Source organism: Vanessa atalanta, chromosome 24 (genome assembly GCF_905147765.1).
Source record: "Vanessa atalanta chromosome 24, ilVanAtal1.2, whole genome shotgun sequence".
NCBI lineage: Eukaryota > Metazoa > Arthropoda > Insecta > Lepidoptera > Nymphalidae > Vanessa > Vanessa atalanta.
Window position 1 is genome coordinate 15040 of NC_061894.1, and position 15497 is coordinate 30536.

A 15497-nucleotide genomic window follows, 5' to 3' on the forward strand; every position below is an offset into this window, starting at 1 on the left:
AGGATGGCAATGCTGGACATCCACGCAGCACATATTCTACTGCTAAACAATAATACTTAGTATCGTTGTGTTCCGGGACCCGAAGTCTTTGTTTCCATTGACGATGTAAAAAGTGGTTAATATCTCTTACCCTGCCGGCGGTTTTGGGCGAAGGTGGCCTCTTACCATAGCGTTCATTCATTCGTCTCATCCACTAACTCGTTCATTCACTCTAAACTTCTAAAAAATATGACTCTATTCAATAAGTAAATCCTTACGTAATATTTACAAAGTACCGAGCACGAGAGGCCCAGGCTGTTTGTTTACATTCCGAACACTTAGTTATTGACAAATATATCTGCGTTGTATTTTGATTTTCAAATAAAAGGGTTGATGTTTGTAAAACTAGGAGTAGTTTTACCAAAAACATTAATCAACATTAAATATTAATATCATCCCTGCGACTGTCTCGCCTACAGCCGTACACGTGCGTACATTAACGCCAGGTCACTCCTCTTTATGACAGCAGTACATAGACATCACAGTTTTATGGAAAACTACAAAAATATGTTGTAGATTCCAAGTACTTAATTATTTTATATGTGAATTTTTTAGCGCGGTCACGTTTCGTGTCGAGCATTATGTGATTACGAATATATTATATTATATGTACTTATTATTGCAACTTAAGAGTTGGAAATACACAGAAGCGATGTTAGCTATTTACGCGATACTCAGTCAGTACTCTCAACATCTTGCTTGTATAAAATAATAAGTTCCATGTTTAAATTGGTAGAAGCGCCAGTGTTTCGCACACGAGTATAGTCGTGATTTCGCTGGAGAGAAAAATTGTTTGATTTCGTTTCATATAAAGAGTATTTTATTTACCGGCTCTCTGTACTATTTAATAAGGCGACTAGTAGTCGAACTCGATGTCTAGAGACTTGTATAAGTTTAATCATAATAGGTCACGTGAGTGTGTCGGTCACGGGTTGTGATTGTGTGTCGAATTTTGAATGTGCTTAATATAATTACTCGATTTGCTAATTTATAAATACTCGCTTATTTTATAAATACTTTTGTAAAGTATAAATAAAATAAGAAATAGAAAATAATAATACACGAGTATATTCTTAGAGATCGATAATTTTCATTTACGTTGCTAAATAATTAATGAGTTATTCTTTCGACGATTGCACGAGAAAGGTGTTCGAGTATAACAAATACAGCGATGACTGGCCAAAGAGCTGCGACCGCGGGATGCGACTCTATAACGATTCCGTCCTGTCAATGGGCGGGCGCGCGGTTTATACCACGGCGTGCGTCGAAGGGACGCATTGCCAGCACGGACTCCTGCTGGTAGGGCGCGCGCTCACCACGATAATAACGTTAAATAATATATAGAACAGAATTGTCTTATCAACTTAAATTGTACTCAGTTACGTGATAATTAGATAAAAAAGATTTGCAAAAACTATTACAATAGACTTATTAGTGAGAAAGTGTCATGACTGTGAAGAGCCCCTGGGCGCTGCTGGCCAACGTCCGAGGAGCGGTCAATCAGATTCTGCTGGTATTTTTGAGTAAGTCTAATTGCAAAATTCTAATATACCTATATATTCACTGCTAGTTTAACAACTTGGAGCTTCATCCACATGAGGGCTTAGTATCAGTATGGATTGGATAATATCCACCAAGGTTTTAAAAAAAATTGCTATCTTTGTTTTTCCTTTCGCATACAACACATAACTTACTACAGGTAGGTAGGTCAGTAATATCGAGCATATGGAAATTTGAACCTAAGGCAATCGTAATCTAAGTGTTATCACCACTCAGCGTGCGCGGTATTATCTCTGCAGAATTCGTTTTTAGGAAAAACTAAGAAGACATAGAAATTGTTTGTTGTTTTCATTTCCGAGACGAATCGTGTAGTAATACGTGATGATTTAGATAAGATCGCAGGTTCAAATCCAGCCGTGCACCAATTCCATGTGTTCAATTGGTATCATTTATCTCTTAATTAGCGTCGAATGAAAACGTCGTGAGGTAGCCTACACTTGTCAGACAGACTACTCGGGCAATACGGTAGGAGAATCCTCAAAGTTTAGTAGCAATCCAGAGTAGCGAAGTCGTCATCGTCAACGCTCTCATGTCTCAGACATAAAGTCCAGACTGCCAATATTTAACAAATAATCCATTGAACATTAAAGCTTTTATTAAATAGGTAATTCATTGTAAATTTTTACAACGACGTTGATTAATAGGAATAATAATCAACGTCGTTAAATATATCGAATCATTGTTCAAAGCAAACCAAATTTTAATTGATAGGAATACTTTGCGGTTTTCGTGCCGCGTGTCTAATTCCTTTGTGTACTATACGTTTTCTTTACGAGTATTTTAAATTAGTTCGAATTTTAATTTTACCGGGTGTACCTTCGGCTCAAATGTAATAGTTAGGTAGTGTTTGGCGGCGCGGCTTTCAAATGATGCACACGTAATCGAACTGCACGCTTGGTAACCGTTGTGTAGTAACCTGATACCCTTACGATTGCGTACAAGCCATCGGTTTTATCTATGTAAGGAATATATTGCAATGAAATACTTCTCTTGTGACAGGCACGACGAAACATATTTAAATCTTCGGGTCGTTTCGTATCAATTGTTTTTTCCTCGAGCCGAAAGTTCGGCCCCCGCCGGCAGTCCGCTGACAGTCGAAGCCTTATTAGACATAACACGTGTCTGCCGTGTTTGCTCGGGCTTTAGTCTCAACATGTATTTAGTGTATTTGCTCATCACATCCGAATTACAAAATTTTTTTCGACAAATATTCTGCGAGTTCATCATTGCAACAGACGTTTGTATAGCGTGTACTTGGCCTTGACTATCGGAGCTTGATCGATTTATTTAAAACAAATAAAATAGGCGCCTGCTGAGCTAATGAAGTGCAAATAAACGAATCAACGATTACAATTTAAGAAAAGCAAAGCATTCATTGAATTAATGCAATACAGTGCATGTGGATGTTATTGGTTCTTGTTCCTTTAAGATTTCGCGAAGTACCTACTCGTGGCATATATTGCTTGTGTTATAGGTATATATTATAAATGTAAGTTAAGTCTGTTTGTTTGTTGCCACAGCATGTATGAACTATTGAACCGATCGCAATGCAATTTGACAACGAAGTAGCCGCAGCTGGATGAGAACATATAAAATTATTTGACTGAGAACAACTAGATACATATTTCGTTTCCGGCGTTTCGTGCCGAAGAGGAGACACCACATTATAAAATTTAAATTAATAGTGATCTGTATTTGCAACCAAACAATACCTCAGTATACATAAATAGTACACTTAAACGTTATGGTCAGTGTAAGAATTATTTTCGCCTCCATAAATAAATCATATTTCTCTTCTCCTAGTCAATGTCCCCACGATGTCGTTCGGGCTGGCACTGGGCTGGGTGTCTCTGGCGAGCGGGGAGGCCGGCGCAGCGGACGCGGCTGGCTCGGGGGGCGGGGAGGAGGCTGGTCGGGGCGCCGTGATCGCGGCCGTGACCACATTCACAGCTTCTCTGGTGGGCGTCCCACTCAGCGCCCGCGCTCTGGACGCTGGAAGGAAGGCGGCGCTCATCGCTACTTCTTCTTGCTTCGTGGTCGGTACGACTTACATAAATATTGTTTCGTTTAATCAAACTTTATAAGAAGACGATAAGTTATCAATTTATCGCATCTTATTTTTTTTTAAATAGTAATTTATATTTTGTTTTTATAGAAAAACAGTATGAAATATTGAGAAATCAACTCACAAATACAAAAAGGGAACACTTAATGAATTATTTATAACATGATCACAGACTGTTACGACATATATTTTTATGTGATTACAATGTTACTTGAATATGCCATTTTCATATTGTGGAATGTATTCGTTTCCGTGATGTTGTCGATTAACAAACAGTAAAATAACATGTTACAGGTTTGTTGGTCCCTCAAGCTAGCGAGCGTGTGGGGGGGCGCGTGGTGCGTGGTGGTGGCGCGCGTGGCGGCCGGACTCGGCGGCGCCGCGGCCTGGGCCCTCGCTCCCTTGCTGGCCCGAGAAGTAATCACCAATACACTTATACATCACAATCATCACCATTCCTGATGAAGTATGGTTGAAGCTTTTATTTTAAAGTAATGAATTAATGTAAGCGTTTAACAAAAAAATCTTTTGTTTGCACATGAAAACAACGCGTCGAGATGCAGCGCTTTACTTAATTCTTTGGCATATTTCTAATCGTTACCAGTAAGGAGCTAATTGCTACTGTCCTGGTGTATATTTTTATTTGAAAATATAAACTCCTTCAGTCTATACTCTTGTAGTCTCCTAGACACCGATAGGGCAAATAATAATATAATATTAATTTCAGATGTGCAGCAAGAAGTACCAAGGCGCTGCGGTGTCGGCGCTGGCGCTAGCTCATAATTTTGGCGTCCTGCTCATGTACCTCGCGGCCGACGCGGCGATACCGCACCGGTACAGTTTGAAAGGATTTTTCTTTACCTACATATTGAAATAGACGCCCACAGTATGTGTTGGTCAAACCTCTAAAATAAATACTAAAATCAGTTCCAACTTTTGGAGCTGGTACCGACGCAATTTAACGTTAAACTAAATTTTATTCGTGTGCGTGCCATAAGTGAACGGACGTTTTTCGTAGTTTTTTTACTATACTTTATAACATTAAATGAGCAATTGTATATAAATCTATTTCGTGTATCTCGGAAACGGCTCTAACGAATTGCTTTATTTTGAATTTAGGTAAGGTGAGGTGCTTTCTAAGGTTATCTATTTAATCGTCTCTCCATTAATAACGAATTCTTCAAGTAATAATTAGAGTCAAGTGAAGCTTCATATCGATAGGAGAAGCCGAACATGAACAAAGATATTTTATAACTTCAATAATTAAAATTAATTATTTTTTATATTTTGCTTTGCAGGACAATATTGTGGTGGTGCCTGGGCCTGTCCGTCACGCACTGCGTGATCTTCGCGTTCGTTCCCGAGTCCCCGTCGTTTCTGGCAGCCAAAGGTAAAATGAAGGTAATACGTTTCTCTACTAAGTATTATATTATTTTATCGGCAAACTTAGTGTGGTTAAATATTGGCGAATGTTTCTTTACAATACAAATCAAATAGAAAAAAAACCTTATTCAAGTAGACTCATAAAAGCGCTTTTGACTTGTCATGTTACAGTGTTGAATTAAATGTAAAGCTACCAGTTACCACCGATTCGGAAAGATGATTCTACCGAGAAGAACCGGTAGTAGTTACTCTCTTCCACCATTTTAATTACAGAGTAGGTACGTCAGTAAAGTACAATTACATTTTCATACATAATATATTCTGCCCACTGCCTGTTGTAACCACGTGCCATGTTTGTCCATCACCCGTCTTATAAATATGTATGTTTATTAATAATAAACTCTCTTGTCGTTTATTATTAATCAATTTATAAAAATGTATCAATCGAGTCGTTTGCCATATTGTATGATCGTAACCAAATCATTAGCATTAGAATTAGCAGCCTGTAAATTTTCCTACTGCTGGGCTAAAGACCTCCTCTCCCTTTGAGGAGAAGGCTTGGAACATATTCCACCACGCTGCTCCAATGAGGGTTGGCGGAATACACAAGTGGCAGAATTTCGTTGAAATTAGACACATGCAGGTTTTCTCACGATGTTTTCCTTTACCAACGAGCACGAAATAAATTATAAACACAAATTAAGCACATGAAAATTCAGTGGTGCCTGCCTGGGTTTGAACCCGAAATCATCGGTTAAGATGCCCGCGTTCTAACCACTGGGCCATCTCGGCTACATAACCAAAAGTATAAGTTATTTAAAAGTTAACAATACGTATCTTATGTATTATCAATAAACACGTAAACACGCATGACATATGGCTATCGTATTATATTATTTAATTTATTCAATCGGTGTTTTAGCTTTTATGCGCATGAAGTCGTTTCTCACTAACACTAAACGCCGCGGCTACAATCAATGAATCTCGAATGTTATTATTCTGTTTAACATAATTGTACGATTATGGTTTATATATTTAAATAATAAATGCGACTATTAAAGGCAATACTTATTGCTGGTGTTAATCTACATAATGTTTACCTAATGTTTTGTTTTGATTCACGTTTTATACGAGATCGTCTTAATGTTCTTTCTATATCAAGAAAATGAACCGGTTCTTCTGTCACTAGATGGGACAATGAGACGGACCTGTATGTCTTAATTAATAACAATTCTTCACGTCGTAAATGTGCCACTAACTTTGGGAACCAGGATGTTTTGTCGCTCGTGCCTTCAACTGGAATACAGCGGTACTAAGTATGGTTTAGCGGTAGAATACTTCATGGCGCCACCCATTTAATTATTATTACACATCAATTATAGGAGATTTAAATATTATAGTTATCCTGTTACGTTAATTTACTATTTATAAGATATGTTTCTTGTTTACCTTTTGTTTTGCGTTCTTCTAAATGCATATTTAGTACTGGCTATATTAGACTATAGGTTTTTACAAGCCGAAGTAACTTGCAGGAAGCCTACGTGTCCCTGGCGTGGTTCCGCGGCGTGTCGGTGTCGGACCCCGCTCTGGAGACGGAGTTGCGGTCGCTGCCGCCGCCCGAGCGCGACCAGTCGTCCTGGAGCCTCGCGAAAGAAATGTGTGCGTTGTGTATTCAACATACTAAAGCGAACTACGAAAAGTCATCATTCCTAGAGTAACCTTTGCTCCCGAAAAATATTTAATATTTATCACTCTCTGCGTACGTATTTGCGTACATATTCGTTTCGAACGTATGTTCAAATTTAATATTTGTAATTGAACAAAATTATAACATATTATGTGGCTTAAGTTACCTAAATATTTTGAAAAATTATGCTTATATCATGCTTACGAAGATTTCGATATATTTATATAATATAATTACATTTACAATTTCGTATATTATCTTTTTTGCTTAAATTTCTAAATATCCAAATTTGACAGTGAGCGACCCGCAGAGACGCCGCGCCTTCATAATCGGCGCCGTAGCGGTGATAGGGCAAGAGGCCTGCGGCGTGCTCGCCATCCTGCAGTACGCCGAGCGAGTGTTCGTGCTGGCGCGCGACGAGACCGAGCGAGAGGGGAGCCCCCGCCACCCCCCGCCGGCCGCCGCTCCGACCGACGAGCTGATGTCTCCGGCGCGACACGCCGTCGTCATCGGAGCGGTCCAACTCGTGATGTCGGCCCTCTCCCTGTATCTCGTCGAAAGGATCGGACGAAGGGTCAGTCTCCCTTTGGTTGAAGGGCTATTATACTTATGTGGGATAAGTCGGAAGATCCTCAGAAAGTTTTAGTAATAAGATAACGTAAATGGTTGACATTGAATCACAATTAAATAGCAGAATGCCAGCGAGCAGACTCGCTTCTCAGGGACGAGTGTTGTGTTTGTTGAACACTAAAAGTTACAGTAAAATGGTCCGCGTCATAGCCGCTCCTGGTGGTGTGCGCGGTGTTGACGGGCGCAGCACTAGCGCTGGCGGCGGTGCTCACGGGCGTGACCGCGGTCGGAGCCACCGCCGCCATCGCCGTCGCCGTCGCGGCGGACTCCGCCGGCCTGCAGCCCGCGCCCTACGCGCTGCTCGCTGATATGTTTCACTATCAGGTCGGATATGCAGCTCGCACGGATACAACTTTATGAAAACTCACAACTTTTCAATCTTCTCAGGAGTCGATAATTGTAATCGAGTTAAGGAATCGTCGGCCCACAGTACCGCAGCTGCGCACAGATGCTAGTGACGGCGGGCGGCTGCGCCGGCAACGCGCTGGAGGTGGCGCTGTTCCCGCTGGCGGCGGCGGGCGGGCTGCGCGGCGCGCTCGCGCTGGCGGCCGCGCTCACGCTCGCGTACGCGCTGTTCGCGGCGCTGCTCGTGCCGGAGACGCGCGGCCGGACGCCGGAGCAGATATACGCCGCCGTCGGCCCCGCCCGGCCCGCCCGGCCGAGCGACTGCGAGTACGGGCCGGACTCGAAGTGCAGTGAACTCGCCATGTGCACGAAACTGTGATACTCTTTGAATAGGACGATTTGAATACAATTTGTTTATAGCCCAGTATTTTATTATAACCCTTTTTAATTTTTAATATATGATATGAGTACAAAATATTATGTCCGTACCAACAGAAAAAAGTAGGGTAACATAGAATCCACTACGAGGCTATACATTTATGCCGAAGAATGTTTAAATAAGAAAAGTCCGCTCATAAACATGTCGTCGCTTAAAATCATGAGCGTGAGTGTCGGCGAGGCCGTCGCGGGCCTCGAGAGGGACTGCGATTACTTCTTTATCACCGACTACATTCCGTCGGTATTAGGAGCGAGTGTGGGACGACTTTTGCATAAGCGTTTCATTCTTTACGGCGTCTTTTGTACGCTTAAATCGATAACATTCTTTCCTTGCATCCCTCTTTAGAAAATCTGACGAAAATTAAATTAAATACCGGAGTGAAAAGTTATATATGGCAGCACGGGTATCCCGGCTGCCGCTCTCAGGGCTGTTTGAAATAGGAAACGTGAGGTCCGCACCTCACGCGTCGCCGTCCCCATGGGTCACGCCTATCTTTTAAGCTATAATTTCATGTTATCTCACCTAACCTAACATATCTGTGCAGAACGCTATATATATATAATATACAGTAATTGCTGACCTGATTATTATCTCCAGACAATTGAACATACAGAAAACGTTGTCATCAAAAACAAACATCTGTGTTTGTTTGTATTTGTACTCGCCTTAGGGGAAATTAAAACCAAACAACCGTGCTGTAATTTAGTTTAAGTAGCAGACAGACGTTGAAAGACTCTAAAATGTTCAAAACACTTACAATATTAGTCGCATATGGTTTGGAGCATATTCCAACACGCTGTTCCAATGCTGGTTGGTGGATACACATGTGGCAGAATTTCATTGAAATTAGACACATGCAGGTTTCCTCACGATGTTTTCCTTCACCGCCGACCACGAGATGAATTATAAATACAAATTCAGTACATGAAAATTTTCAGTGGTGCTTGCCTGGGTTTGAACCCTAATTCGTTATCATCGATTAAGATGCACACGTTCTAACCACTGGGCCATCTCAGTTCAATATATTTATAGCTCTGAGTCATACTAATTTATGTTCAAAAGTTGACGCTGGGTTTTTTTATAGTAAAGATAGATTTGAAATAGTAAAGATGCCGAGTTAATAATATAATAGAAGCTATTCTTCATATGAAAGAAAGAAGTAGGGTGCGGGTGATAAAGAAAACTTGTATCTCGCACTCGATATATACCAAGCTATGCGAGGCCTAGGCCTCGCATAGCTTGGTATATATCTATATATATAATATATATATAATTAAAGTCGTATGTCAATTTCTATACAGGATTTATTTGGTGTGCCGGCGTCATTGTTTATATTTGATTAAAGTAATTTCCTTTGAGTAAACTAATAAATAATTATTGATTTTCTTGTCGGTTATGTGAAGTTTGAATCAATTGATAGCAATTATTCGGAATTTGTCTCAAAAGAAATTACATTTCCAAAATAATTCCATAATGTAATCGATATTTAAGAAATATGATGGCAATAGTTGCTCACTCAAAGGCGAGTGACCGCGAATATACCAGTACCCTCCCACAAGCTTCTGACATCGTCAATGCTTTATTAGCGCTTTGGTAGTTCCGTTTGCGAGCAAATTACGACCAAAATCAGTATCAATCTCCAAATATATTATTTAATATAAATAAATTGAATTACTAAATTAATTTAAATTGATAAAATATAGCGTCAGCTGCGTCAAAGTGAAGTTAGTTTGTTCATCGGTTTCCATGGCAACGGTCGGCCAACGTACGATGTTAATAGCGTAACATACGAATGCTGAAGAGAAGTGATTTAACGTTAATTTATCGCAGCGCTGGAACTAATTAAGCTCGGGACGTTCATAACCGAGTTAATGGGAAGTGGGAAAATATGTGACGGTGAGCTAGCGCCCGGCGCCCGGCGTGCAGTGCGCAGTGATTGATGTTGCCGCGGCGACGGCCTGCAGCTCGCGAGGACTTCGCTAGTGGGGAATTACAAAAAGATTACAAGTATTTTATTTTAATTAGAGTTAGCAAAGCGTCGTGTAATTTTCAGAAAACACTAAAGCATCCATCATAAGCTTGTGATCCGCATTAACGAAACTTCGAGAACACTAAATTAGTCCAGTTGTGACCAACACAAGTAAATTTTTTGCAAAATATGTTCTTAAGGCTTTTTCCCAAAAAATGAGTTAAAATTGGTTAATTATAAAAAATATTAGCCAACAAAAATTTACAAATTAAATCACAATATTATTTATTCAAGATTGAACCGGTTTAGTTTGTTACTAAAAAAATGAAATGGTCGTAAGTTCATATAATTTACATAATATTTCTATGATATAAAGTCGCAGTGTCGTCATTTCCTAACCATCCTTACTCTGCATAAGTGGTTTGTTATAGATATTATAAGTTTCTAAAGAGAAAGAAGTTCATCAAATGATACTCACACAAATAGACAATTTAAAGTTTGATATTACTGAGTACAACATTTTTGTTCAGTATAATTCGAGCATGGGTTTGCTGGACAAGTTGTCAGCATGGATAGGAGGCGGCGGCACGCAGGTGACGGTGCTGGTGCTGGGCTTGGACAGCAGCGGCAAGACCTCAACACTGAACGCGATGCGTCCGCCCGAACAGCGCGTCTCGCACACGCTGCCCACAGTCGGACACCAGCAGGACCATTTTCAGAGTGAGATGCGCTTATTTAATTAATATACAATTATGTTTTTGGAAAGAAAAAAACAAGTTTTTTGTGTAATACAGAGTGATCTTATATTTTACTCTTGCTATTAAATAAGATAAGGAACTATCCTACTACAAATATCATATTAAGCTAGGAGGAGTTGGGAGGTAAATTGACTAAACTATGAGTATCCTTATATTATTATCATTGAATGTTCCGGTTTCACGTACGTTTGTGATAAAGGCCTACCCGACATATTTTGGGAAGACTCTCATCGCCACTAATTTATTCGATGACACTAGACATAAGTGAAACTAGAATAGTTAATACATACATTTAAAAGATTCTGCAAAAATAAATTACAAAGTAATGGAAACATATATATCATCACGTTTACAGGAAGATAACAAACACCTCTATTACGTCCTCGAAAATTTTTTCTACTTCAGAAGGGACAGTTACTTTGCTTTACTTCGCGAACGAAGTCGTGGCGACAGAAGCTGGATGTTAATCATATTAGTTAGATTATGCAAATCTAAATTTGGGATTTAATTTTTATTCCAACGTCGTATTTCGAAGGCGGCGGCGTGTCGTTCAGCGCGTGGGACGTGTCGGGTGCGGCGCGCATGCGCCCGCTGTGGGAGCGCCACTACCGACACGCGCACGCAGTCATCTTCGTCGTCGACTCGGCCGATCACTTGCGACTCGGTTTGTTCGGACTCTTTATTTCCATCGACAGAGGATATCACGCTTCACTCAATTTTGTAAGATATTATTTGACTTTACATAGTGAACCTGTGGAGTGGCATCTTGGCTATACGTAGGCAACTAAAAAAATTGCTATAAACTAGACTTACTCGGTCATGGTAGAAGAAGAAGAAGAAAGAATCATCCTTGGAAATTATTTTATCTGAAAATATTTTTTTTCCAAAATCCATACAACACCAATATTTTTTCAATTTATTATCTTTAATCTACCGCTGTATTTCTATTATTAATTACTGTATTAACTTGTTATTATAAATGTTAATTCAACACATACAGCTTACAAGTAGGTACCCTCCTCTCAGTATCGTCCGCGTATTTATAACACCTACTAAACGTTTCCCATTTTGCTGGGATTTAATAGTAGTTTGTCTTAAAAGTTTTTTTTTTAATAACATAAGTCATTATTTACTTTTTAAAGTTACCATATAACGTTTAAACTTCGATGACAGTAGTAATACGTTGTTCGACATTAGTTGTTTTGGTGCTGTTCTGTTGCAGTGGTGGCCCGGGAGGAGCTGGAGCTGATGCTCGCTCACCCGGACATGTTCGGGCGGCGCGCGCCGCTGCTCGTGCTCGCCAATAAGAGCGACGCGCCGCACGCGCTGTCCGCCGCGCACGTGGCCGCCGGTAATTGTATGCCGTTTAAACTAACGGCACAACAGACGGGTAACATTCAAAAGTGTTTTGGATACAGAATATTTTATTTTTCTTCAGAACATAACATTAAGACAGCCAAAATAGCACGAGAAGACATAGTCCTACACGACCAACCAAATGTTACAAGATTAGAGTTATGACTAATCTTTACATTTTGTTGATAAAAATGCAGTTAGACCAACAACAAAGTAAATGAAAAAAAAACTTACTGAAGGCGTGGGCAACAACATTTGATTATTATTTAAGGAAATTATTTCAGATTTAGTTGATAATTTGTCTTTCTCGTGAAATTTAAGTCGAAATGGATTCTATCCGATATTTCCCTAAACGTTATTGCTTGAAATTCCGTCAGGAATAGGACTAGTTATTTAAGTGACAGTTATATTGAAAGTTGTCGGACGTGTAGCGACATTTGTTGCATCCGTGACACGCGGGCGGGCGCGGGGCGGACTCTGTGACAAGCCGCTCGCCACATTCTAATTACATTGTCATTCGATATTGTTCTGCGCTAACTGACATTGAGGGGAGACCGGGGGGTTGATGTACGTTGGCGTTATTTGTTAGTTTATCTTAATATATGTTATTTTTTGAAGGCTGAGGTAATATTGCTAGAATAGCAACAACGTACCAAAGTTTTCTTATGTAATTAGCTGGTAGTTGAAAAAAAATGTATTCGCTGAAACCAAAAGATTTCAGTTTTTAATTTAGGACATTAGAATCAAAGCGTTATCTCGTAAACATGATCGCTGTGTTTTTATTTGTTCGATAAATTCTCTCACAGCGGTAGTAATTGCATTGCGTCTGACCTTGAACTAAGTTCAATCTCTTCAATCAAGGATAATCTCTCTATGGTTAAAACGTACATTTTCTCAGAATATTTCTTTTCAGACGAGCACTTTATGAATTCCCAGGGAAACGATCAAATAGACTTTAGACAGTTGTGTGGTTTATAAATTTAAGTAAGTTTTATACAAAGAAAGTAAGGATTTTATCCTTCGATCTTCATTTAACTCTTTACTGATTTTGTTAGAAGCGAACTGGAGTACCGTTCAATATTTGGGAATCCTCAATACAAAATACGCAGTCAAAGGATCGAAAATCATATCATTTCGAATCTCACCACCTCTTTTTATCATACATAAAAAAATGTAGGTTTCCTATTATGACGACTTCATCTTTCCGACGTTAATAACAAGACATGATGTTCTCATTTTATATAACTATATCGACTTTACTAACCGGTATCCAAGGCTCATGTCAATACACCTTTCGCGTCAATACCATGAAATCGCGGCAATGTATTTTGAATAAATAAACAAAGAACGATCTTAGGAAAACATGCGCCATTAAACTACAACGAATTAGGATGAATGTTCATTAAAAAATAAATATTATACACATTTCGTTGTTGTATCCAATCGCTTATAGCAATTGTAGTGCTGATGAATATTATTTATTTCATTAATTTGGATAATTATAACAAATATTTGTTTTTATTTTTAATTTAAAGTTACTTCTTTTTTTATCTTAACTCAATAAACTGTAATTCTGTAATTCTTCTAGATATAATCGCAGCGGACTATTTTATCAAGTCGTCGTGTCCTATAATTAGAAATGCAATTACCCATCTTTGTATTTTCATGTTTTTTATACAGTTATGATTGTTATAATTTATAACTTCTGATGGATGTTCCGAATAAATTAATAAATTTACATATTAAAACATTTTAAGAGCATTTTCTTGTAATTATAAAGTCAAATTTTTACTTGTTTAATAAATATTTATTTGTTTTTGTATAAGCTTGCTTGGAAGAGTTACTATAGCGATATCACCGCCAGTGTACTTTTAATCTATTGAAATTCTGTTTTTTTTTTTTATATATAATAGTTCGATGGACGGACAAATACGCGAATTGATGGTAAGTGGTCATCATCAGCCATAGAAATTGGCGCTGTAAGAAATATTAACCTAACATCGCCAGTGCGCCGTCAACCATGGGGAATAAGATGTTATGTCCCTTGTGCCTGTTGTTACACTGTACTATCGTTTTCTTGTGTGTGTGTGTGTGAATTAAATAAATCAAAATGTATCAATACCAGGAAGGCAGACGGCCAAAATATTTTCATTAAAAATACTCGTTCTTAATTGTTTTGTGTTTGCTTCACATAAATTAAATTGTTTCTTCATAGAATTTTGTTTTCGTGTCATATTGAGATTCCTCTTTGTAATATTATATTCATATTATATGAAAGCCTGACATTTTTGTTATGTATTAAGTTAATGATATGATTGAAAAATCTGTACACAGATCGAATTTATTTAATATGCCCGTTTGTTACTTAGCTCTCGGGTTGGAGCGCATCACCGACAAGCCGTGGCACATTTGCTCCTGCAGCGCTCTCACGGGCATGGGACTCGCTGACGGGATCGCGTGGCTGGCGAGGCAGCTGCGGGAACAGCGCGCTAATCGATGAAATAAAATTATTATCTACCACATTATTATGTTATGCAAAGGAAACATCGACTTATTCTTATTGTCGTTTTATTAGCTTCATTTACGGTGACACGTTCATTATTCAAATCAAATCAAATCAAATTATTTTATAAAATGTTTTTATTATTGATTATTTATCAAAGATAACACTTACCAGCAGTTCGGAAAAGTAAATACCCTGATCTGAGAAGAACGGGCGAAACAAAATCAGCGGTTTTTTGGTGATTTGAGAATATTATCAAATGTTAACTATCAAAAACAAATAGCCTTTCATCCGCACTTGATTCTATTCACTGTATATAAGCTAATATTTGTTCACATTCCAATTATTTGCAGTTCACCAAATGTATAGTAGTTTTCAAATATTTGGTCAAAATGACCGAACTCAGTGTAGTGACGCTCTAAGAGATCTTCATCTATGATTACGTAATATTAGCAGATAAATCTGAACTTAAAAAATAATTCTACAGAGTAACATATAAATATAATTACAATAATATTAATTTTTGTAACGCTATATGCTAAACCGAGCCAAGCCAAGCCAAGCCAAGCCAAGCCAAGCCAAGCCAAGCCAAGCCAAGCCAAGCCAAGCCAAGCCAGGCCAAGCCAGGCCAAGCCAAGCCAAGCCTTAGAATTGAATAGCCGACCCAGTCTTTTCCGAACGTTACTCATTAACAATTATGCAAAAGGGATTGTTGCCTATGGCAACCGATAACAGAAAAGAAAAGACGGGGTCGCTATAGCAA

General features: G+C 38.9%; 1 protein-coding gene across 1 annotated transcript; it reads left to right on the forward strand.

The window, feature by feature from the left end:
* The first annotated feature begins 750 nt into the window (after window positions 1-750).
* LOC125073281 (solute carrier family 2, facilitated glucose transporter member 8-like) lies at window positions 751-12432 on the forward strand. The gene is made up of 13 exons (XM_047684041.1): window positions 751-1562; window positions 3403-3635; window positions 3959-4081; window positions 4392-4498; window positions 4963-5065; window positions 6580-6706; window positions 7031-7308; window positions 7515-7688; window positions 7795-8084; window positions 8277-8388; window positions 10648-10837; window positions 11411-11539; window positions 12098-12432. The coding sequence occupies exons 1-13, from the start codon at window positions 1487-1489 to the stop codon at window positions 12394-12396; spliced, it is 2241 nt and encodes a 746-aa protein (XP_047539997.1). The 5' UTR covers window positions 751-1486; the 3' UTR covers window positions 12397-12432.
* Window positions 12433-15497: the final 3065 nt, after the last annotated feature.